The sequence below is a fragment of the Pieris napi genome, chromosome 7 (assembly GCF_905475465.1).
Source record: "Pieris napi chromosome 7, ilPieNapi1.2, whole genome shotgun sequence".
In the NCBI taxonomy this organism is placed as follows: Eukaryota; Metazoa; Arthropoda; class Insecta; order Lepidoptera; family Pieridae; genus Pieris; species Pieris napi.
In genome coordinates, this window is record NC_062240.1 from 2,744,936 (window position 1) to 2,772,009 (window position 27,074).

The 27,074-nt window shown below is 33.0% G+C and overlaps 1 protein-coding gene across 6 annotated transcripts in view; it reads left to right on the forward strand.

Annotated features, from left to right (window-relative positions):
• The window catches only part of LOC125051368 (coiled-coil domain-containing protein 6), an 87,449-nt gene that overhangs the window by 47,032 nt on the left and 13,343 nt on the right, over nt 1-27,074 (forward strand). For 4 of the 6 annotated variants that reach the window (XM_047651625.1, XM_047651627.1, XM_047651626.1 and 1 more), the window contains one exon: nt 131-277. In XM_047651625.1, coding sequence (XP_047507581.1) covers nt 131-277 — 147 coding nt within the window. Of the gene's footprint in view, nt 1-130; nt 278-2,020; nt 2,196-18,471; nt 18,619-27,074 lie in introns of those variants that run through there. The other 2 variants (XM_047651629.1, XM_047651630.1) reach the window with 2 other exon arrangements.

The window sequence follows — 27,074 nt, forward strand, 5'->3', positions numbered from 1 at the left end:
ACATGTACGAAAATTTATAAATAATTGTTGAAAAGGAAAAATTGTAACAAAAATACACGTAATGAGTGAGTGAGCTTCGGGCGGCCGGTTATTATATGAAATTCTCTAAAATTTATGTTCCTTTTTCCAGCCAAAAAGAATGGTGTGGTACAGAAATTGTCGTCGTCGCCAGTGGCGGTGCGTCCGCGTACGTCTCTGGCGCCACCGCCATCACCCAGGAAACCAGTCCCCAATAGGACCACGCCACAGAGACCTACTACGCTGCCTGCTACTAAAGGTTGGTTTATAATAAGCTTACATACAAAAAAACTCAGTGTGAGCTCATCTCTTTCTGCCAATTTGTGATTAAATAAAGAGAGAAGAAGAAGAAAGATAGATCATTCTACTGCTGCTAAGACTGCTTTAATTTTAACTAATATGTCTATTGTCTAAACTATATGTTTAAAAAAATCTGAGAGTATATTCGAAACCTTGCGTAAAAATATTAGTAAGAACAAAATCGTTGAAAAATATCAATATTTATGACATTAATTTTATTCCACGTTCAAAAACGATCTAAAAAAATATTGTAAAAAAACTTTGAAGTACGAAGAAATATAATTATTTAAGTTACTGTTTACTTTCCCGAAACATTTTAGCCAGCATTGTAAATTAAATACTATCTTGTGTGAACGCGTGCTGCCATCTATTAGAGAATACTAGAATCTCAATGAAAGAAAATTATTTATTGCTTAGCATTGAATCGTGATGTTAGTTCAGCCTATGTCCGATAGATGTCGCTGAACACAATATTTTCTTAGTATATTTACGCAACATTAATATTATAGAAACTTTTTCTTAAACTAATTATAATCTGTGTTCTTTCCTGTATTTAAATATTTGTTTTATAAGTATTGTACAACGGTTCCTTATCGCTCTATTTAACGCCTTTGAGGCAAAATTTTAACAGCAAAATTATTTCGCTAACGCTGTTAAAAATATTTAAATAAGTACACTGAAATTTAACTCACTGCGCAACTATTAACAAACAATATGTCTACAAGAAATATTACTCAGCGTGTATTATTAACAAGACTTAATTCGCTTTAAGGCAATTAAGATGAGAAATTAATTTAAATTCGGCGCTCGTAATACGATACCCACATCAGATATGAGTTTATATAATCATTGTATTCATGTCGGGGAAAAGTTATGACGGCGGCGTCTGAGAATTAGACTAGGTTTTAGAACGCAGATCATTGCGTATTTTTTTTATTTAATTACGATTATTGGTTGGGGCTTTACTCAAAGTTTAATGTAGTAAACTGTTATGAATTTAATAATTAACTTAAGTAGAAGCTTTTGAATTATTAAAAAACATATTTATTAAGAGTATTATTTTTAAATACATATGTCTTCATTGAGGCATCATGGAACATTACTTATATAACTTAATACTAATAATAATTTAGGTCTAACCTAATGTACAAAAAGGATATTTAACATAAGAAAGTGTCCAATAATACTTTCCTTGTGTTCTAATTACTTACTACCGTTTAGCACTTATAACGTGCAATAATTTACTAATTCTCTAATACCCACTAGGCCCGTCGTGTCAAAAAGTTGAATAAGATATTCTAAGTACATAATAATAAATAATCCTCACCACCAGCCAATAATTAATTACGTCATATGTTATCCAATAAATCCTGACTATGATATCTGTTAATAGTTATTAAGACGATAATGAATAGAAAAACAATACAAACTATACAAAAGTAATCTCTGGTGGCGACCTTCTTTTGTTTAAGCGAATGAAAGTTTTTTGCTGCGGTAGCGGAAAGTACGTGTAATAGTCAAAGTAAGACATTGTTGTCCGCGCTTTCGGCTCATGAGCACTGTGGTTCAAATGATTAATGGTCCAATTAATCAAAACTAGCTCTTAATACGTGCTCCGAAGAAAAAGTTTCTAAATAATTTAAAAGCTTCATTAATTTATTGTTAGAAAATTCATTAGTATGACGGCATACGTTTTTAATTAAATCTTTTATATACAATGAGTCCTTTACACAAGTTCGTGTCGTTTTTCCAATCGGATAGTAAGAGTCGTAAAAACCTGCTCAGTCAGCAGAAATTTGCAAGTGAACTTAACATTAATGGTGAAATTGAAGTTCTGAAGAATCAATGTGGGAAACTTGTCGGATATAGAGTGAAAGGTAAAAATTGCTTAAATATTTTTCAATGAATTTTATTAGCATACAAAGTTGGTTAGCTAGTGTTTGGTGGAACGTCACACTCATGGGACATACACCATATAGGTAGGTAAAGACACTTTATGGGAGAACAGAAACTCGTTAAGAGATCACTAAATTATTGTAGTGTTCATCTGGACGTCTCCAAAGAGTTTCTGTTAGCTTGCTTTGATAATAATACTATCCGTATCACCTCAACGTCTGTCGTTACACAACTAAGCGTTTTTTAAAGCAGTTTTTCCCACGCACCACTACTATGTGGATCAAATAAAAAATCTAACCAAAATCATTTATTAATTTAGGTAACACAATGTACACTTATGAACGTCAAAAAGAAATACATACTAAATGCTTCTAATTATACATATACTGCCAGTTCCCAAATCAAGGGCGTAATGGAAGAGGAGAACTGGCAATAAACTCTCCGCCACTCTTTTTAATCGCCAAGTTTTTTGTTTTACAAAATGTTTGTAAGGAGCTGCAACCATTACACCATGTTCCACATGATATCTTTAAGTAATTAATAGTTTATTACCTAATAATTTAAAAAAATAATAAAAACATGAGGCATGGTGAAATAAGAGCACGCACTTACTTATTCTCTTGGGAAACACACCCAAATACATAGTCATACATAGTCGAAATTGATCCAGCTGCCCGCTCAAGTATTTCCGAACCAATTCAACATAGGGTCTTCTTTCTTCTTAATTCTTAAAAGGCCGGCAACGCACTTGCGAGTCTTCTGGCAATTTGAGTGTCCATGCGAGGGGGGGTGGATCACTTAAAATCAGGTGAGCCATGAAAAGAAAATGAGCATTGGTCGAGCGTTTAAAGCTGATCTGCACATATATTACTGTGTACGCAATGTATACCTGCTTTATGTTTGCACAGTATTATTTTAATAGGCGTAATGTATATGAAACAAGTGGATAAGACTCACTCGATTTCGACGCTTATAAATCGAGAAGAAAGTTTGCGTTATACTTGGCACACTTGATATAGGAATGTTTTCAAACAATTGCAAATAGGAATCAATGGGCAGGTTAAAAGCTAATGCACTGAAGTGTTTGACGTACAACGGAAATGCTATGCCATTTTATAAACGTACCGATGTGGGTGGCATCTGATTGACCGACCGACTGATTTCCATTTTGGTTCGCATTCATTTGAATACAAAGAGCAGGAATCTTACTGGCTCTAGGGGATCATTCCTTGGGTACCCTACAAACCTAAACAATGTTTAAAGTCAAACTCGAAATAACTTTATTCACATACCTAGGTAACATACACTTATCGACGTCAAATCGGTTCAAAAGTCAAAAATCATTTATTCATACAGTTATTAAAATAAATATACATTAAATGCCCCTAATTTAACATTAACTGCCAGTTCTCTAATCAAGGGCGTAGAACGGAAGAGAAGAACTGGCAATAAACTCTCCGCCACTCTTTTTAATCGCCATGGTTTTTTTTTACACAACATTTGTAAGGAGCTGCAACCATTACACCATGTTCCACATGACATCTTAAGTAAAAAATATAAAAATTAAAATCAAAGATTTGTCCTCTATCAGCAGGAGGCATGGTTATAAGACAGAGCAGCTAAACATATGAACTTGAGCAAATCAATCCCAAGGATTAGGATCATTTAAATAATCGTCAAATTTTTAAAAAAGTTTTATTTATTTATTTATATACATTTAACAAAGGTTGTAATTTATTCAGTGATCATTCTCTAATTTCGCTTGAGAGTTTGTTGTAAAAACGAACACAAATTTCCATACATGGAGCGTTTTATCTTCTGGAGCCTTCGTTCTGGTCGTTTAGATTATTTCTGTTTCGAGTATTATACTGGTGAAAGTCACCATTTGTTTTAAAATCGTTTTATTTTTTTTTAAACGTACAATATGGCTTGAAGAATATATAGACCAGATAGTGTCCTATGTAATTCCTTAAACTTAAAATATATAATTATACTACATATATAATAATATAAAATAAGTGTTATGGTCGTTAGTAGTTAGGCCAACCCGGCTCCAGAAGTAAACTCCTTATATGGAAATTGTATTCGTTTTTACAACAAACTCCCAAGCGAAATTATAGAATTATCACGAAATAAATTCAAAGCCCTCGTTAAGCGTAATTTAATCAATAAAGCTTTTTAGAAATTTGACGGATATTTAAATGATCCTAATCCTTGATTGATTGGATTTGCTCCAGTTCAAACAATTTGTATGACTTAAAACTTAGCGATTAAAAAGAGTGGCGGAAAGTTTCTTGCTAGTTCTTCTTGCCCGCTCTACGCCCTTGACTTGGGAACTTGTAGTTAATGTAAGTTTACAATTAATTTAACTTCCTTTTTGACGCTCATAAGTGTACTTGTTTACTATATGAATAAAGTTATTTTGAGTTTGAGTACAATAATAATACTCTGCTTCTAACTCTAAGCTTCTTAGCTTTGGTAATCAAATAGAGAAACATTTTACGTTTGAAATCAATTAGAGAGTTGATCACGTGTTCCCGGAATTTCATTTGCGGCTCACGACATTTACTGAAAACGTGAAAATTTACAGTGATTATTCACTAATTAAATCTGTTATCAATATTCATGAGTAATTAAAAATAGAATTCATTTATTTCCAAACATTGTTAAATCAATATTTCGTGCTATACTTTTTCTCTATATATGTAAACATATAGTGTTGGCTTAGTGGCTTTAACGTGCACCCTTAGACTTGAGGTACGTACGTTCGAACGGCGCAACCATTTGAATATTCTTTCTATGTTCTTGCGGTGAAGGCAAAATCCTAAGGAAACCGGCATGTTCTCAAACACAGAAATAAAGTGTCGGTCCAAACCAAAGTGAGACTAAGACCCATATGGGGTTGTAGCGTCACTGGATTATTATTTAATATATGACAGAAAACAAAAAAGTGACAATTTTTCTTCTAAAAAGACAAAAGATATTTCCCAAATAGGAAAAGTTTTTATTGGAAAATTCAATTATCGTTATTAGTATTCTTCTTTACTTCCACAAATATTTAAAGATAATAATTGGCCACAAAGAGCCATTCTCGAATTTAGTGAGACAAACGAACAGCAAACGAGTTCAATATCTTTATTACAAGTCGTAATTGTTGCATTATATTCTTTATTTAAATGAGCTTTTTTTAAGCTGTATTCTGTATCTAGACGTAATTAATTTGCGATATTTGGACGAAAACTCTAAGCGCTGTGTACGCGCAAAACATTATTTACATAATTCGTTTAATAACGTTACCATACAAATTACCTAAGAATATTTAAAACATACGCGTATACTCTGTCATTGTAGAACTGCATAACCTACGTAATCGATATTTAAAATTGCGCAATGACTCGGAAATGACAGCTTGAAATTTTGAAACCCGCGATTCGTGTCGATACCCGTGGGTGGATGTTTCTTTCTATATAAGAAAGTGTGTTGCGGTGTGCCGTGTGGGTTTAGAAGATATGTAATAGTTAAATGTCGTTAAAACTTGCGTCTATATTAATAGCTTTTGTAGCCCACATTCAGAGCTCTGTCTGAATGATGAAAATTACTTTGAGTTACTTCTTTGTTATAATTTTCTGAGTGATATTTATATGTAAAGAATGGTGGAGTCTGTAACAAAAGACTGATATTTTAGACTTTATTGTGGCTTTATCATTTAACGCCATATTTGTGAAGTAATGTAACAGCGATCCTAGGTTGATTCCCAATGAAGCAAAAATCTTTTCGTCCTCGAAAAATACTAATGAAACAGACTCCGATATAAATGATACAGAATATAAATTTATATGAAATTTGATTTTTTTTACTTATTTTTAGAATCTCTGAAACTGCAAATATAAATAATTACGCAAAAACTTTACCACATTATTTAATTTATACCATCACGTCTTTTTCATACATCGACCACGACATTGAATATTACTCGGCCATCATTCTGGATGTCATCGCATTGTCAGATCTCTTCCTCGTGTTAATGAGCGTTCAAAGCGCACATCCAAGAATCAAGACACTCCCACACTTTATTTATTACTTCCTCACTAATTGTTCTTAGAACTGTATAAAAACAATTACATTTTTTCTAAATTATAATTTCTTAATGTCTATTTCACAGAGGCTCGTTTCGTGTTAATTTCCGCAAAATTGATAAAAGATTGTGCTGTTTTTTGGTGAATTTCTTCCGTTATAGGTGATTGAACTTATACAATTATAAGTTATAACAGTCGCTCAGACGAGAATTGAATCGAAAACGAAAAGATTTTAAATTAGTTGTAGAAATCTTTCCATAAACTATTTTCTTCTTGGCGTAGCAATTACTAAAGGTCTGAAGTCTATCTCAAAAAACAAAAACAATTGTTTATTTTAGCATTGAACAACATCGACTCGACCTCCATCCATTCTCGGATGTTTCGTAGCCAAGACATTTTGTGCTTACCAGGTTTGCGTTTACCAGTAATTTTGCCATTCATATGGCCTGCAAAAATCGATACTGCTGGTTACAGAGGCTTTATAAGACTTTCCTCTTCTTCGTACGGAAAAGCTATACTTTTATATATAATCTAAATACACTTCTACAACACTCTTCTATCTCTTTCCATCACAGAATAAACACAATGTATTTAAAAGAGACGAATGACCTTTAATTAAAACAGTGGAAACTGCATTAATTATGAGCACTGTTAAAATTCTATCGAAAAGTTATTGAACATTGCCGACGGATACTTTAAACTGATGTTCTTTGATCTACGACGTAAATGCCATTTGGCTTTACGTTCATTAGAGCATTCTAATTAAATTTTTGGTGTCGGTTTTCAGTACAGCGTTAGCGAGTAAAATTTCACATGATGTTTTCTTCGTATTCGAGTCATACTGTTACGTTTCTTTGTGTATATGTTGTGAGCAGTTTTAGCCGGCTTAACTTTATCGACTCTCAAGCCTAATATCGTGTGTTCGATGGCTGTGCTTGATCGCCTGGTAAGAATGTGTGGCGACGACGGTTGATCACCATACAAATAATTGAGGAATAAATATGGAATACTGAGACTATTACTAAGGGTTTAAGCGCCGGGTTGTATTGAATAAATACGATATAATGAGACTTGCCAGCTACATTTGTAATAACAAAAATTTGAATCGGATAAATAATGAATTATTTGCTATATTTGAATATACGAAATGATATTTGATGCTTCGCTGAGGTCACTTCAAGTACTCCATTCAGTTGCAAAGGCATTCAATTGCCTAACACATCGTTTTCTTGATGTAAACCTCGTAACAATTTTATGGTTCCTATACAAATATACTTAATAATATGTGGAGTAGGAAAACATTGCGCGGATGTGCAATATTAATGTATTTAAAATAAATAATAGTTAAAAAAAACTAAAAAACTAACAAACAATAATACCAGTATTTTTTGTTCATTACCATTTTCAGCCTAAATTTGGAATTATTTTTTACTTTTTAGTTTGATGTGCTGTAAAAGCGTGTTTTTTAGTTTTTTAACTATTATTTATTTTTTAGTTTATTTTTTTTTTCGGATTATTGCATTGTAATCGATCTTTGACAGGTGCGCAAAGTTTGAATTAAATCTGTGCGTTAAAAGTGGGTTAAAATCGAGTCCGAAGGAGTCGGTTACATACATACATACATACATACATACAGGTGAAGCCAATATAAAGCGAGTAAAAAAATATATAGTCTTGAAAGGGTAATTTTACACTTAGAAACAATGGCCGATGTAGGACTTGCTGTTTACTCAATATTACACGAATGATCACTTGCTCTATCTACCAGGATTACAGCCTTCATTTCAGGCCTAGGCCCTATTATTATTATAGGCCCTATTGGCCAGCTGCCCACTGGAGTATTTCCGAACCAATTCGAAGGGTCCTTCAAGAAAAGAGCGTACCAATTCTCAAAAGGCTAGCAACTCACTCGCGAGCCCTCTGGCATTGAGTGTACATGGGCGGCGGTATCACTTAATATCAGGTCAGCCTCCTGCCCGTTTGCCCTGTTCTATAAAAAAAGTTCTAAAGACATATCCTAAATTAATACAATCTTAATTTGAAACTTTCAAACGTAGAAATATTTGAAAATTAGTTGTCAAGTTTGTTTGATTATTTGCTATTTTAAAAGAGTACCGAGAGTTTTTTACGCCGGCTTTTTCTCTCGTCCTACACCCTCTGTCTTCTTTGCCGATAAGTAGGGATGTCTACCGATTCAAATTGAATGACGTGGTATAAGTACTTGTATCTTATATTCCATAATAAACAGTCATATTAACACCTTTAAGCCTCCCTGTTAACACCAAAGAGCTATAGACAAAGTTAGATCTAATTTTTCAATACACAATTGTAGTTTTCCTAATAATACAAAGCTTACCTTTGTAAACAAACCGCTAATCATATATGATTCACTCATTTTTGGCATTAAGCATAAAGGCGTAGTAATATATCAATTTGAACACTCAGAGCAACCAGATGCGCATTTTATCGTTTCTGGCCAGTTTTCAAGTGCCAAAAACCCATTAGAGGTGTATTATTATGTGATTAACTTTCGGATAACAGTATTTTTGCGGAGAATAACGACCCTTAGTTGTTCTGTTTATATTCGGAGAAAGTACTGCCATATACAGGTTGACAAATAAGGTATAGGGACTTTGTAGGTGGTTATTTCTGAAACTATATAATCGATTTAGAAAGATTTTTATTATCAAAAAGCTACATTATTTGATTCCACATTTGTGCCTTTTCTAAAGTAGTTGTTGAGTTACTAACAAAATTTCTATTTGATGTTAGTTTTAAAAGGTCTTAAAAAAATCGAAGGAGTTTAAAAATTCGTTATATATTTTTTGTATCAAAAATATTTGTGTATATTTAATGTGTGCATAAACAATGCATGCGTGCTACATGTTTGGTATCTATAGTCGATTTTTTTTAAAACAACAGATGATATATATTTACGCTTATAAACTCGTACGTACTCAAAGGTACTTTGCCAAATTTTCTTGTAGTGGCTTTCAGCCAAGAGGTGTTCGGATTTATACTAGGGACTGATTATTAAATATAACTACGGATAACGCCGAGAATTAATTTATAAAATTTACAGTATCCAATGGTTAGTGAATAAATATAAATCTTTGATTAATATTTGAGTTATTTTCATTAATAGTAAGATTACCTGATAATCTAGGCTTCGTTTGGGAAAGGAAAGTTATAAGAACAAAAATAAAAATGTGTATTCTTAATAAACAATTCATTATAATGTGTAAGATTTGGGAACCCTTTTAAGTAAAACATACCTGTGTCAACCAGACAACATTTTACTATTAGGGTCTGTTTCACAATGTGCGGATAAGTTCCAAATTAGCTATTTATTACTTATTGGTAGGAGAAACACTATTGTTGCGTTTCACGACTGTCAAAAAGGGCTATTCGTCACATAAAGTCCATCATAAGTTATGAGTCCGATGAATGTCAAATAGCACAATTTATCTTCCAAATAATTTATGTGTTGCATAGCTATTTGGTACTTTGTCCATACATTGTGAAACAGACCCTTAACAAACTTAATAGTAAATTCCATAACAATATTTATTTATCAAATACTTTTTTTAAACTGTTTGTAACACGCGTGAGTGTGCGTGTGTGGGTGCAAGTGCATCAAAACAAATTAACATATTTTTAATAGCTGAGATATTTATTAGAAGTCATAGACATGTAAAAATAAAATACCAGTATGTATGTAACACAGATTCTGTATTTGCATAAAGTAAACATAAAAATAATCGAAGTTTCGAGTCGCTTGACTGCTTAATGATTACGAAGAAAGCTGTTCATGTAACAGTTCATATATGGTAATATTGTTATATGTATTGATTTCGTAACACAATAAGATAACTGAAAACCCCGCATTACTTGAATATTACAACTTGGAATACCTGCGGGGCTACTCTCTAACATCCAAGACTGAAATTGACAATCTATGTTCCAGTCCAATAATCAGACGTTTCTTATCGTCAATATCGATCTCGCACTTTTGAAATTGCCTGGTAACAATACTTAATTTCCGCTATTGATGGGGTAGGCCTGCTATTCATTTTGATAATTCTGAACTCCCTAATGTAGAATTACATTGTTATCAAACTCAATTTTGAAATCGAAATTGTAGAGTAAACCTCCTGCTTTCAATACTCCATAGTTTCATTAATATGCTGTAGTCGCAATAATTTTGGAATCAACAAAAAATCGAGTTAAAATTATATGGAAACCCTGCTGTTCACTGTTCTTTAGAAATGTAAATGCTATGTGCTTTATAGACGTTGTTTCAATGACAAACTGTCCAAGAATAGACCACGTACCGTTATGGCTACCTTTTCACATTTTAACCGTAAATACGGACGATTAACTGATTTATAGTCTGAATTATAGCAGCTATAAACTTTATAATCGCCCTTCGTTCTGCTTCTATAGAATAAACAAAATGTATTCGCAGCCGTTCTTATAAATATTTATTTATTATTTATTTTATTTATTACCACTTCGGTGTATATACATTAATATAGTACAATTGACATAATTAAATAAAAAGGAGAGCAACTGACGGCCTTATCGCTTTCGAGCGATCTCTTCCAGGCAACCACTTAATAAAAAGCGGTTGTCTGTAAAGTCGGCTTACTGACGATAGTTGAACGTGATAACGTCATAAGAAAATACTGATATTCCATCAGTCGGTTTCGTTCGGTTGCATTTTTCAAAAGAAATGGATATAGAGGAGGTAAATGGAAATCACAATTGAATTGATCAAGTTACATGTATTTGTACGCATAAATACAATTATGTAAATTTTGTGTGCCTCTTTGTCGCTCGTTCCGCGCTCTCGCTTGCACTTCAAGCATTAAATGGAACGCCTCAGAGGTAACGCCGCGCCGCGAGGTAACGCCGCATGAGTCTTGTTTTTTCGTGCGTGCAGCCGGCTCCATCGAATTATAAGACGTTATCACGTCAAAAATAATTTAAAATTGGAACTCGAATGACACTTGCGCTTCTTTTATGTGCCTACTATAAATACGTTAAACGCAAAATCATTACTCCTAGAGTATTAACAGTTTATTAACAAAAAGAGACTGAATATTTCAGTCTTACTTTCTTTATAATACTTTCGGAAGATTTAGGACTCCAAGTATGTACATTGTACCATGACAGTGAGTATTTTCAATGTCACCACAATCAATCATGCCGCGTCGTCGTGAGGCGAGGCGCGGTTCCGTTGTACCACGCTCATGGCTCGACTATTTACGTACCTTTCATTAGTTCTGAGAAGCAAACTTGCGAGGAAGTTTAGTTTTTGTATCGGAAACTGTTGTACTTCGTCCTTTTTTAAACTTTCCCTGTGTTCCACCATTTTAACATGTGCATACAGATGGGACTTTCTAAACGTAATTAAATTCTATTACTACGCTGTAAAATTAACGTTGTATCTAAAATGTTTTCCAAGTATTTAAGTTTCTATTATATTAATTTAGGTCCAATATATGCTCCTAGAGTTCACAGGAGCGATATTGTGTATCTTATGTATTTAATGTTATATAATAGGTTGGGGAAAAAATTCTTCGCATTTTTCAAGAAAATTCACAACATTCTTTATAATATGATCCCATTGCTATAGAAATTTTGGGACTTCTGATCAAAATACCGCGACAATTGGTTTTGGCAGTCCTCTCGTGATGTTAACCTGACACTGCCTAAAGAATTCTGAAAAGACAATAAATATTTTATCATATTTTTTTTGACATTATAGTATTGGCTTAGGTACTATAAACATAATAGTGTATATATTATATTATAAATAAATTTAATAATATAATAAATATTCTCTTTTTTGGGGACTTTTAATTATTGGTCATAGTGGTAGACGAAGACGGCCACACAACAGCCTACTACACAAATCCTGCTTCCTCCCAGCGGATAAATGGGTATGGGTAATGTTCTCTCGCTATCCACTCTTAACTTGTTTACTGTTTAATTTAACAATATAGGTATCGGTAATTGTTATGTATAAGTAGTTAAAGAATGTACGTGAATATGTTGCAATGAGGGCGCTAAATTCGCGTATAAGTGAGATTTTAAAATTCTAATTTCGAAGACTGTTTTGAAGTATCGTGAGAATTATACTGAATTTATGAAGCAAGTTTGGCCAATTCTGCTAAGCATTTGTATACATCCGTTTGGGAACGTGTGTAAATTGTAAAATAGTGTTCTATTTTCTGATAGTTTACCAATTGATTTTACGTTTGTATATTTATATAAGATATTTTAAATCTCTCAATGGTTTAGAGATGATTAGATTAATATTACGCTTGCATCATTTGTATGCATCAATATGTATCAATATGTAACACCAAAGAAAATTAAACTTTTACTTTAATTGTCTTTGGAAACACTGACATAGAAACGAGACTTGAACTCACGTTGAACATTAAAAAGAAGAAGATAAGTTACTTGGGACATGAGTTTCGACACGAACGGTAGCGACTTCTTCAAGTAATCATGATGGGCAAGGTCGAGGGGAAAAGACGCGCTGGCAGAAGGAGGAAGTCGTGGCTCCGCAATATTAGAGAATGGACGGGAGTGGCCAGCGTAGAACAGCTGATGCGCTTGGCGAAAAATAAGAAGGAGTAGGACGAGCTGACCGCCAACCTCCAGTAGTGGAGAGGCACTTCAAGAAGAAGAAGAAGAAGAAACGAGCCTGCCTTATGTCAAAGTCTAATACATTTTCGATATACGGGAGTGGACTGAGCGTTTAACATTGGTTTAGAATTCCCTATGAGTTCACAGCTACTTGAGCCATAAAGTAAAAAATAAAATACCACTAGTAATCCTACTGTATTCCACAATTTAAGTCGAATGAATCGGGCATACAATTTTGTTGATTAGTGCTTGCTTTCTTTAGATATTTAATTATTATTCCTTGCTTGGATTTCCCTGGTGTTGAGGCCATTGATACTGTTGGTGGTGGTATCCTTTTAAGGAAACATTGGTGCCGTCTAGTTTCTTGTCCATTCAACGCCCTTGAATTGAGAACTGGCAACGTAAATTATAGACTGTATATCTTCGTCGTTCATACATGAAGGACGTGCTGATTTTTTTGATATCAATCTATTACAGTAGCAGAGGAAAGTATCTAAAATAACTATTTTGATTCTATTTCTTAACAAGCTAAAACAAATTAAAGTGGTTTAATGAACCTATTGCCATAGTTTCCAGTTTTATGGAGTTAAATATTCTCTTGAAGAGGTCGTTAAGAGAGCTATTAGGTAAAAATTAACGATTCCACCGAAACTTGATTGTTTAAGATTCGCGGTATATTATGCAATCAAATGTGACCTGAATTTGGTAGATAGAGTTTTGAACGGTTTTAACGATTATTGCATTATTAAATTAAATAGTAATAGCGTCTATAGCATTTTACGTCACCGGATACTTTCTTTTTATTATTTAGGCTAATATCATATTTCACACTAAAATTGTGTTAAATCTTTAATTTGTCTCGCTTTTATTTTACAAGATATTTGTTTAAAAGTACACTTCCCATGAATTTTGCAGAATACAAGGTCATGAGAATTTTTGAAACACTTGGTTCGATGGAAACAGGGTAGAAAAGCTAGACTAGTTTTTAATATATCGCTATATATATATCGTGGAGTTTTGGCCTAGTGGCTTCACTGTGCGACTCTCATCCCTGAGGTCGTAAGTTCGATCCAAGGCTGTACACCAATGGATTTTCTTTCTATGTGCGCATTTAACATTCGCTCGAACGTTGAACGAAAACATCGTGAGGAAACCGACATATCTTAGACCCCAAAAGTCGACGGCGTTTGTCAGGCACAGGAGGCTGATCACCTATTTGCCTGTTAGATTGAAAAATGATCATGAAACAGATTCAGAAATCTTAGGCCCAGACCTAAAAAGGTTCTAGCGCCACTGATTTATTTTTATATATATATCGAGATATTAAATTTATGTATATCATAGTGTGAAAACTTTATATTTTTATAATCACTATCGTGTATGTGTATTACAGTAAAAACAGGCTATAGCTCGTGGCTTCCCATTAAAAACAAAAAAAGTCGGAAAATATCTTGTACCCATTGTTCTGGTTTAGTCTTTCCGATGGTAACTCAGATTTCCTTTCACATACCTACTTATTGTATGATCGTAGATTATACATGTCTTTTGAAGTCAACTTCAATATAATTTAATAATATAATAAAAAACGCCTAACTTATTTCCAATGCTTTCTATAATTTGCTTGATTTTGAACAAAGGAATCTACGAACGATTATTTAGTAATGTCAATAAGATTTATGAAATATATTTACTATTAACCAATGGTATTCATCTCAGTACAAAGTTGTATACAACTGTTGTGAGTACAGTTTTAACGTTATTTTTAATAACGGTGGAAGACGTTACCGGTCAGGCACTGGCGTGTCCGCACGGTACACTCCACACGTAATCATCTTAATTCCTTATTATTTCAAGTACAGTAATCATTGGTATATAGTCTTTAATTTAGTATGTGTTAATGACGAGGATATGAAAGGCAATTCTTAGATGGTTTGACCATGTGGAACGGATGAAAAGCGTTTAACAAGTATATAATCTAAAATAAAATAGTTTATTATGGAATATAAGATACAGGTATCACTTATTCCACGTCATTAAATTTGAATCTGTAGACATCCCTAATCATCGGCAAAGAAGACAGAGGTTGTAGGCCGAGACAAAAAAGCCGGCGTAAAAAACTCTCGGTACTCTTTTAAAATATAAATCATCAAACAACACTTATACAAATATCGCAAATTAATTTTAAAAGACAGATATAAAAGAGCCTCTGGGATTTTACTAAAGAAGACTATCCCTTTTCCCAAAAAAGAATTACTTACTTAACTTTAGATAGTCTAGTACGGGGCAATTGTAGCCTTGTTTTGTTCCTAGTATTAACATTGTTCGTATATTCTATTATAGTAAACTATCACTATTTATAATATATTGCGAGGGGTATATTAATTTCCTTGAATTTATCTCTCAGAGATTCCCTACATTTTAAATTATAGATAGTATATAGTCCGTACATATCTAGTTTAACGGACAGCAATTAATAGCAACCAATTGATATTGTTTATTATTAATAAAAATGTCAAGTCTATGCCACAAAAGGGCAACGCTGTGTTGAATAACAATGAGAGATATGTATGAAGGATAAGGCAGCGATGTCCACCTCACCAACTTGTGCTTTGATAACAATAAGTCTAACCACGTAACAGTATTGTGACGCGCGTCATTAAATTGATTAACACGCGAAAAGTACGTGACAATAATAATGAAAAATCGTTGCAATGTGTACGCACGAGTGCGTACGCCCAGATTGGATCTCCAGATCATAATTAGTATTGTAAGTGTAAAGAAAGTTAAGTTTCCATCTTATGCATATGTATGTGTGTTAGATGCAGTAGACCGCGTAGTGATGTACTTCTTACAAAGAACACTGCGACTAATTTCGTATTCTATAGAATTCAGTGATTGACACTTATAAAATCGATTTAATACTTTGAACTTTATACGTCTAGAAATTGAGTACATAATTGAATTTTCGCGTTTGTCAACGTATAGGCGGATATGCACAAGCTGATGTACGGACATTCTATACACGTAATAAATGTTTTCCGGTACGGTTCAGAATAAGTACTTATGAATTACTATATATCAACAAACCTACATTGTATAATTTTGTAAATGTAAAAACCTTACCGAGTTAGGGAAAGCGGAAGAAGTCGTTCCAAATCGTAGATTGAGCATAACGTAATGATAAAAATTGCAACTTGGATTTGTTATCTATAGACATTTAGTTTACATTTTTGCGTAGTTTATCACTTATAAAACTTTTGTATATACTTGCTAATAAAATTTGATTTCTAATTTATTTATTAAAGATCACCACATAATACATAATGCTATATCTACATTATATGTTGTTATCTTATCTAAAATATATGACAATTATGGTAAACATTATTTTAGGTTTTACTACTAATTATAGGGCGAATTAGGTATCAGATAATGTGAAGCTCTGGATAAATAGTGTATTTTTATGTATTTTAACTTCTCCTTCTTAAATTTGAATTTTCCACTTGAAGTAAAGTTGCAGTATAGTTTGATTGCACATTAATCTTTCTCCTTTTTAAACCAATGTGCTGACATTCTTTTCTTTACGTTTAAAAGTAAAACTTTATTATTTACATTGGACATTATAACTTGTTTTCTTCAAGCGATATCAATTTACTATAAATACTAATATTGTAAAGAGGAAAGAGGTGTACATATGTTTGTGTAATATACAAAAAAACTTATTAATCAGCTGTTTTACCTATATATAATAATAGACAATATTTATTTATAAATTTTATAAATATAATATTTAGTTACTAATTTTTATACGTTAAACTTTCTAAATTATGCTGGAATATGCTTTGATATAACACCATGTTATATAACCTAGGTATCTTACGTCTTGTTAAAAATTGCAACCGTCTAAAGAGTACCGCTACGAATCATTATAAATGGCGGCTATTTATTATTCTAAACTCATTTAATATTCAAATAGAGCACTATGTGGAACAATTAGCATTTTAATGTCTAACCTTATGACGCCTGGTCACTGATTCTCTATTGATAGGAAATTATTTTTGACTTTCGAATACGAAATTCGCTAAATATTCCATTTTATATAGTGTCCAGTTTAAAGGATCCTATATTAATAAATCAAACATCTTTAAGGGATATAGTTTTAATACTTGAAGAAATGTTACTTGTGTGGCTTGAAGAAAAGACAGTTGTGGTGGAAAATTACTTTTCTCCTTATTCACTACACTTTTTATGTAATAGATAGATATAATGATAGATAATAATGACCCCAATCGTAGGGTATATATATTTAATAGTTTAGAAGTCTATGGTCACGATTTGCTGGCAATATATAGCGATAAGTTTAAGCCGAAAGTTTGAAGAAATCGCGTATAAAGGTGGTGCTAAGATCAAAAAGACAACCTCACGTTTAAAAGCCGCAAGCTTAACCACTTAACACTGCTTTCTTAATTCCTATAATATAAGTCTTACATACACTATAACCAAATTTAAATAAAGAATAGGCTTTTTAATTCAAATTATAAAATATGGATCTTATTTGTTAATTACGTCATAATAAATTTTCATTTAGTTGGTGAGTTACGTAATGTGTTCGAGTTTCGACACATTTTTGGCTGACTAAAGCAAAATGTTAAATCTCAGTATCATAAGTAGTCTTTATAACAAACTATTATTTTCTTCTCATTTCTTGTGAAAATAGATATATAAAAAAGTATGTGTATAGAATAAACAACGATGCTCAGTAATTCTTATCTACACTTTCCTTTTGAGTTCATTGAACTGTTCAGTTGAAGAGTGAAAAGTGCGTAGTGTGTGCAAATAATGACACACTTAAAGAATTACTATTTTCTAGCATTTTATTTTTGCTCGCGTTTTCTTTTTTTGCGCAAATTCATTAGAAACACTAAGCAATTGTATATTCAATTGTATGTCACACTTTACTATCTCTCCCGGCTTCACTACTGGACATGGGTTTTTATTATATTTTGAAAAAATAAATAAATCAAGCAAGAATAAATAGAGCAAGAAATTGAATAGAGTATGGTATTTTTATTTAATTATTTTTAAACATACACATGTTTCCTTATACAGTAAACTCTTTATAACGTAGTTCGTTATAACGAATATCTTTCTATAACGTAAAATTGAGTTAAATTTATTTGGTTTAACCCAATACCCATACATTATTTCCTCCCTCCCTATAACGAAACCTATGTATAACGAATAAAGTTCTCGTTATAAAGAGAAATACGTTATAAAGAGTTTATACTGTATAGTGTATATATTATATTAGTATAGGTTGGAAATATAGACTGTTAACAAAAATTGTGTTAAAGTAATTTCGCTAACACAGTGTAGTTAACGTTTACATTAGCAAAAAGTGTCCTAATATATTTCGGGTTCAATTCATAATACTTAAGAAAATAAAGGTAAGCTAAATAAAACAATGAACCCGGTTTTCCTAACGATAACAAGTGTTTAGTTGGGCTGTTCGGCCAGTGCCACATACGTCGTTCAAACGTACGCTCGCGTCGCTCGTTGTTTTTGTGTAGCAATGTGTTTTAGGGGTAGTGTAGTGATGTGCCCTTGTGGATTGTCCTTAGATAACATGAGCTAGCTTTTGGAAAAATGTTTTTGGACGGAAGAGGTCAGTTTTTATTGTCTATTACTTGCTATGAAAAAAATAATTAAAAAAAAAACGTACCAATACTATAATGTCGAAATACATATTTTTAAGTCGAAGTAAGAAGTAGACATGGAGAGAAATTGGCTGTGCCAAAAATCTATCTGGAACTGTTTCGGAAAAACACCTTTTGTATGGCAATTAAAGTTTACGATAAATTACCAAAAGAATTAAAAGATCTTCAGACTAGTCTTTAAAAGCGACTTAGTGTATTACTTTTGTAAAAAATGTACTATTCAATAAATGATTATTTGAGTGAAAAACTGTAGTTGATATAAATTTAATAAAGTATGATATGTACGATACAGATAATATAAGAATTGACTTTGACTAATAATGTAAAATTCCTTAAGACAAATTTGCGCGCCATTGTGTATGCGAACTTACGATTATACCACCTTAAAATGTTTGTACCATATTCTTGCAATAAATAAATTACTATTATTGTTATAAAAAATTTTCAAACCTCATTTGTTGTATTACACTTTTACGATACTATATTGTAAAAGAAAAAAATTATATCAAAAGTGTTTATCTATCTCGAAAATATAAGGAGTATTAATTTACCATATTTACGTTACGTGAGTTTGGGCCATGGCCTTAATTAATGCCGGCCGAGCTTAATAAAAAATATTTTAAATGAATACTTAAAAAGCAAGTGTTCCAACAGAACAAAAACTTTCTACACCTGTTAAAGACATTGGCTGCTTGGCATATATAAATATCAATAATGACAAAGTGTAAAAAATATTTCTTCCTACATAATATTTAAACCGTATACTGTTTTAATATATTTATACAGTTACATGCGGCTACTAAGTATTAATAAGTATAGTTTAGCTACGGTAGCTAATCCCTAAGGACACTGTCCATTTAAAATGTACGAGTACGAGTGTAGAATATACTTGAAAAATCCCAGTTTCAATAAGTTGAAACCGCTACAGTGATACGAGTAACTTTACGCGAACATCGAGGGCTCCGAGTGCCAACTTCCTAACTTATGTCAAAAATTAAAAACTAAAAAAATCCAATGTTATTTTAGCATCATGACCATGTCGATTTCATATTCTGATACTTTTATACCTACAAATGTTATATATAAAATATAGTAATTATCAGTGTCGCCAACCTTTTTAGGTTGGGCCTCAGATTTCTGCATCTGTTTCATAATCATTTGTCAATCTAATAGGCAAGTAGGTGATCAGCCTCCTGTGCCTGACACCGTCGACTTTTTGGGTCTAAGGCTAGCTGGTTTCCTCACGATGTTTTCCATCACCGTTGTCGCGAATGTTAAATGTGCACTTAGAAAGTCCATTGGTCCACAACCGGGAATCGAACCTACGACCGGAGACATGGGAGATGGGTGATGGGAGTCGCACGCCGAAGCCACTAGGCTGCTCTTTTTATTTTAACCAGTCTAGCCAAAAGCTCTGTTACAAATAAAAAATGCATGTTTTAAATAAAAAACTTATCGCTGGACACATACAATTAACTGCTAATATACAGTTAGCTACGTTAAGATTTTATGTACATTGTTTAATGGCTATAATTTATTATTAATCTAGTATGGTTAAACAGAAACTACAATACGATTGTTCCAAATCAATCCAACCTTGATTTCTCACCTTATAACGCCGCTTTCGTAAAACGTTTATTATCTACCATGTGAGAAACTTTCGGTTAATTATTATCCGAATTTGGCCTCCGTTTTAATTTAACCTAGACATTATCGTTTAATATAAACACGTTGTCTTTCACCTTGAACACGAGCCAGGATTTAAAATTTTATATTCGATTACAAAATAACCGATAATTTTATTTCTTCCGGGGCATGTTTCGATGTTAATTTTACGTGTCGAAATGTTATTCTTGAATTTCTACTGATTAATTTAAACTTTAATATTATATACTTTATTATATTTTCTCGACATCGTATTGGCGTAGTGTGTAAGGATATTGTATGCATTTCTGTAATAAATAAATAAATGGGAATCAACTTAAAAAAAGCCTATAATAATCTGAGACATTTTTGAATACAATATTAGTGTCTAGGTATTCATAAAAATACTTTAGGGAGCGTTCAACTATTACGTAACGTAATTTTTGGAGATTATTGACCCCTCCCCCATGTAACTCGCCGTAACGTTTTTCAGCACTCAAGTATAGACTACCTAGTGACTCTTTCGTTACTATTATGTGGTGTAAGTCGAAAAAAATATAAACAATAACGCGTAATTAAATCTCCGCCCCGCATCGTAACGTTTTACAAAAGGACCCCCCCCCCAAAATACGCTACGTAATACTTGAACGCTCCCTTATCTGTAAGTAAAGTATTTATTTATATCTTTTATATGTAAAGTATTTATCTCTTTCTTTTTCGATTTTTTGAGTAAAATTATTGAATTATGGTGAAAAACTCCAGTTGTTAAGGCAGTGTAGTGTGCTGTAAAAAATCATAATTGTTTCGTCAGTAATAGTTAATAGGCATTGCATGAGGTAAGTTCATTTCATGTATATCGTGTGCGTCCTTGCCAGATATTAACCGCAGTTAACTGCGCCGCCTAAATAACTTTGACATTTGCACTGGTTCAATTTCATTGGCATCGTAATGTGATATTATTCGCTAATGCTCACATCCGTCTTGTCAATTTCCATTGACTTATGTTTATTTGTATGAAATTGCTTTCCCTGAGCCGACTGTATTAATTGATCGAAATTGTATTTATAGTCAATATTAATTTTGGTTTATAAACCAGTAATACATTGTTATTTTTCTTTGACATTTCTGTATAAGTTTGACGTCCGGGTTTTTTTTATCGCTCTGGCACGGTTTGTGCATTAGCCAGCGTCAAGTATAAGATTTTTATAATTCGTGCTTTTTGCCTTAGAAATTCGACCATGTCCTCCATGTACGGTTTAGGCACTCGTCCGGTACCGCACAACCCTCCCAAAGGCCGAGAACAAATTTAAATTAAATTAAAACTTGCCCTCGAACCGGGAATCGAACCCGGTACCCCTCACCTAGCTGCCACTTAATAAGACCGCTAGGCTATGAGGGGGGCTAAATCCAGGTTTTATATTTAAAATACTAGAACCATAGAATAATAGGAGTCATATCTCTATGCTCTGTTTGACAGTTCTGATTATAGTCATATTTCAAACATAGCAGATATGTATTTGTGTTTCAAACCAAGTGCAAAGAAAATGACAGGTCGTTCCGCTTTTAACAACTAGCTTGACAATTGCGTGTGCATAAACATATATTGCAGAATTATATGTTTATTTTGGTTCCATGATACTGTATATTTCTATTACAGCCGGGTTCCATCCATAACTGTTACGCATGGTTGATACTTCTATAGAAGTTGCTTTAAAATAAAAATCTACGGCTCCATTATGGTTACTAATAAAGCATTTCTATTGGTAGATTGTAAGATTTTCTCATAGATTTTTCCTGCTATTGACTAAAGTATATGTGGTAGCTAGAAAATTGGCGATTTAAAACTGATATGTGAAACGATTTTTGAAGATATTCACATTGGTTTGGTACAGGTTGATAAAACAGTTTAATATTTTTGATCACTTGTTCCTAAATACAAAACTTTGAGTGTTGGCGGCGTGCCAAAGTTAGCATTAGATAGCCATTTACAGGTTTCGAGGTCGTATAAAACGTACTTCTATTATCCTTTGTTTTCTGCATTTTCATAATAAATCAATTTAGATTCATGTAGGAAATACTACAGTTTTTACTGGGCAAATGGAATTATTTCTCGTGACAAATGGTGGTACAGAAATCACAATGGTTACATTCTCATTCATTCTTTTAACGTATTTTATTTATAAAAATAATTATTTCATGTTTTCCATAGCCTAACCACTGTTAACACGTATCAGTATTGATGGATGTATATCCATCGGCGCTTCAAGCCTTTATGGGTCTTTGCCTCCTGCTGAAGAATGATTCTTCTATCTCCCATCGGCGACGCAATATTTCTATCTACCACGGTCTGCCGCTGAGTCCTTGAATCCCCGTGAATTCTAAAACCATCTTCATGATGGTGTTATGGTATAATTGATACTGCGTATTAATTTAATATTAAATCAATCGTGTTTTGATAGTTTTTGCTAAAGGCCAGTAATACATGTAAATAATAAAACACCTTTTACACAGTTCTATATCTTATGTTGGAAATAATGCTTCCCCATCAGCAACAACATTCATTTTCGCTCTCTTCTGACATAAACATGTTAATTGCTTAGTAATTAGCTTACGTTAACAACGATGCAACAACGGTGTACTTATAAGCGAATACTACAAGGTACCAATACGATTTAGGCACCTTCAAGAAAAGAGCGCACCAATTCGCAAAACACCGGCAACGCACGCGCGAGTCGCGAGAATCATTGAGTGTCCATGGAGGACGGTATCACTTAACATCTGATTAGCATTCTGCCCGTTTGCGCCCTATTCTTTATAGAAAGAAAATAAATTATAATCAAACTTGATTCATTTCTTTATTTATTTATTTTCAATGTATTATATTCATATCTTTAACATACTCAGAGTTTAGAACGAGATTCAGTATAAGATTATTACAAAATGACGTTGATATTTGAAGAGAAATCATTTCATAATAAACTTTCGCACATTACAAGCGGCTGCATTATGATGGCCATGCGCAAAAAGTTGTGACATCACTGCTTATAATGTGTGATATGAAAGATTTGACGATCGCAATAACGTTAATGTGATCATTGTTTGTGCCTCATTAATACGTGGTCATGAACTAAATTATAGTCAAAGCTTCTAACATATTAATGTTTCAACTGACTGAAAATCAAATTGGGACGAATATAAATAGTTGCTAAACGGAGAGTGAGGTCGGGTCGGTCCTGGACTAAATCCAGGACGTACGAAACTCAAACTGAAACTCAAAATAACTTTATTCATTTACTCAATTTACACTGGAGCATACTAGATAAGGGACAGGTCAATAGTACTCAAATGTAATGTCATGAAAGCGAATGATGCAAGAAAAGTCGGGACCGTAGTGGAGATCCGTGGTCTCTGCCTACCCGGGTAAAAGGTTGTATATAGATAGATTTAGTTGCTTTTCAATTGTAGCTGAAATTTTACAATTGTCATTTTTATAATAAGGTTTTATTATAAAAATGACAGGATAAACTCAAAAACGACGGGATTTTTGTAGGTACTGTTATCAATAGATTCCAAAGTAAGGTTAAGGTATATAATCCTTAATCATTTTCTGTAAATTGACTGAAATATAACAATTAAAGAAGAGGTGGGAAAAAATATTGCCCGAAATACACGAATTTCACTGTCGAAGTTCCGGTCTGAAACTGGTGTAATGTATTCTTTTACTTACGCAATAATACATTAAATTATATGGTGTTTATGAAAATTGTACAATTTATAACTTAAAACTTATAATATTACTGAATACATAAAATGTATTCTAAAAACTACAGAACTTTGGTTAAGACAGTTGTATGTGAGATTTACCATTGCATTATGCAATTTTAGTTTCCGTCCATGCTCAAAGTGTATGGTTCACCAATGCTGTCAATAACAATTAAAAAGAAGCGGAAGTTGGGAAAGTGACCGAGAGTACCCTGATTAAGATAGACACTAATTACGACACACAAATGTAACGTCGAATTAAGCTAATGGATAATTGATTGTAATAGATTAACATATGTAAATTAACTACATAACAGTCAACTATCTCTTTTAGAGCTCCTTTTGCAATAGAATTTTAACATGTATTTTAAAACGCATTGTTAAGTGTGAAACTTAAAACAATGGTATGAAATATAACCTCGGTAAAATTGGGTCAGAATTTAATTAGGAAATACAAGTAACGTTCAAGAACGCGAATTTGTAGTCCTTTCTTTTGTGACCACGAGACGGACAGATGTGCTTTTATGATATTACCGTCTCCGCGATGACAGCTTTATTATAAGCTATAAAACTGCAAATGATTCCTTAAATCATCTTTAATATCCTTTCATACCTGTCTGTAGCAAAAAAGGTCGTATTTGTCGTAATTGTCTGTGAAAATTTTTACCGATTTTGTTTCACGTTTGTTTATGGCCTGAAATTATTTTATTTAATTAGCTTAGGTTAACAACGGTACCTACTTGGCCTATTGGCTTCAGCGTGCGACTCTCATATCTGAGGTCGTAGGTTCGATCCCCGGCACCATCTATGGATTTTCTTTCTATGTGCGCATTTAACATTTGCTCGAACGGGCTCGAACGAACGGAACGAAAGGAAAACATCGTGAGGAAACCTACATGTCTTAAACCCAAAAAGTCGACGGCGTGTTTCAGGCCTGAAGGCTGATCCCCTACTTGCCTATTAGATTTAAAAATGATCATGAAACAGATTCAGAAATTTGAGTATTTTATTTAAAAGATTTTTAGATTCAACCGTATTTTATTTAACAGATCGATTAGATTCTCTTGATGCCTTTTCTTTGTATACTACATCGTATGGGTATTATTATTATTTGGTATTAGTATTATTATTGTATAATGAATCTCATATATTCTGTCGTATCTAAAATTGTATTCGAGAAACAGTTTGCCAATGCAATATACAGTACCGGCATCTTAAATGAGATGTGCTGTCATAAACTATTTTCATTTGCGTTCCGCCATATCGTAAGTGTCGCCGCCCGGTGTGCAGAAAGATGACCCTGCTAGGGCGGGCGGCCCCCTGACACACAAACTCAACTAATTTTAGATTACTGATTTCTTCGGACTAGACGCAAACGTATGGATAATATTAATAGAGCGATTCGAGAAATAGCAGTGTAAATGAACTGTTGCGAATGGTTTTTTCGTTGCGTTACGTTCTTTCATTAATATTTATACTGAAAATGTTTCATTGCACACTATACAATTCACGCTTGATCGATTCATTTGCATAACAATAGTGTAAGTGCATCAAGTGCGCATTAGCTCCCAGGGTCGAGATGACCGAAGTCAATCCAGTATGATTTAATTAATTTACTTTTTTTTATAGCAAACGTACAGAAGGCTCATCAGATGGTGAGTGATACCGCCGCCCATGGAGTACGAGTATCAATACCAAAAGGCTCGCAAGTGTGTTGACAGCGTTTAAAGAATTGGTACGGTCTCAAAGGACCATAAGTCGAATCGGTTCGGAAATAGATACATCAGTGGCAGCTTACACATAGTGGTGGAACAAAGCAAAAACAGCCTTAAAAAACACTCACTTGTAGAAGATTACAAAAATGCGGCAGATTACTCAAAACATTGAGACGAGATATTGCAGTTTGAAAAGAAGATGGAACATTGCGTCCCAAAAACATAAATGGTTAACTCACTTTAGTTATGAATGATGTCGTTATTGACTTCACTGACAAAAGAATTGTGACCGATACGATACCTAATTCAGTGTTCATTCTAGCTCATGACTTGAATATTTTATACAAACAAACCTAAACCTATACAATACATTACTGTAGGATTCCTGGAATAGGAGAATGCAATTTAATTAAAGATTTAAATTACATTGTCACGCCTGCTCGCCTGCCTGCTGCCTGAAAAGGTAAACGGGTTTTTTTATGAAACTATTGCATCGTCCGATTTATTGAATTAGTTGCGGATTTGTTGTTTATTATTGACATTTACATGTATCATAAAATGTATATACGTTGCGTAATATCTATTAAACTTTTACTGGTCATTAAAACAGGTAGTCGATTAATTTCTAATCAGAGTTAATGCTTTCAGTAATTATTTTCAATTTAAATTTCTCAATTTAAACAAATTTAGTGTAAGGAGTATGGAATATTATATATAATATAGTATTCATAGTCATATTATAAGCCATACTTACATACATTGAATTTTCTGTCCTGATCACTCGCGCGTTAGTTTGCAAAAAAATAAAATGCCCTTTTTTTAATGTGAGGTTATTTTACTGAAGTATTAAGTGTTGAGGCACTAAAGTATTTCCGAATGAATTCGACTCAAGGTCTTTCAAGAAAAGAGCGTACCAATTTTTTAAAAGCTGGCAACGCATTCGCGAGCCCTTTGGCATTGAGGCGGCCGTTTACTCTCTTTTATAATAAAAAAAAATATGCTTTATAGTTTACTAACATAGGTTTCAACTTTGTGTGTGCCTTCCAGGATTATGATGAAATATATATTATGGTTATCAAATGTTAATACTTTTGTAAAAGCTTCAAAAATATATAAGTTCTATCGATAAATATATTCTATAGCATCTCACGTATAGCCGGATTTAAATAAATACACTTTTAAAGTTGACACGTTCCGCGAAATCGTAAGGAAATAAAGCTGTTTGTCTGTCAATATCTGAATCAATTTTAAATACAACAAATATTTGTTTCAATGAGTGATTT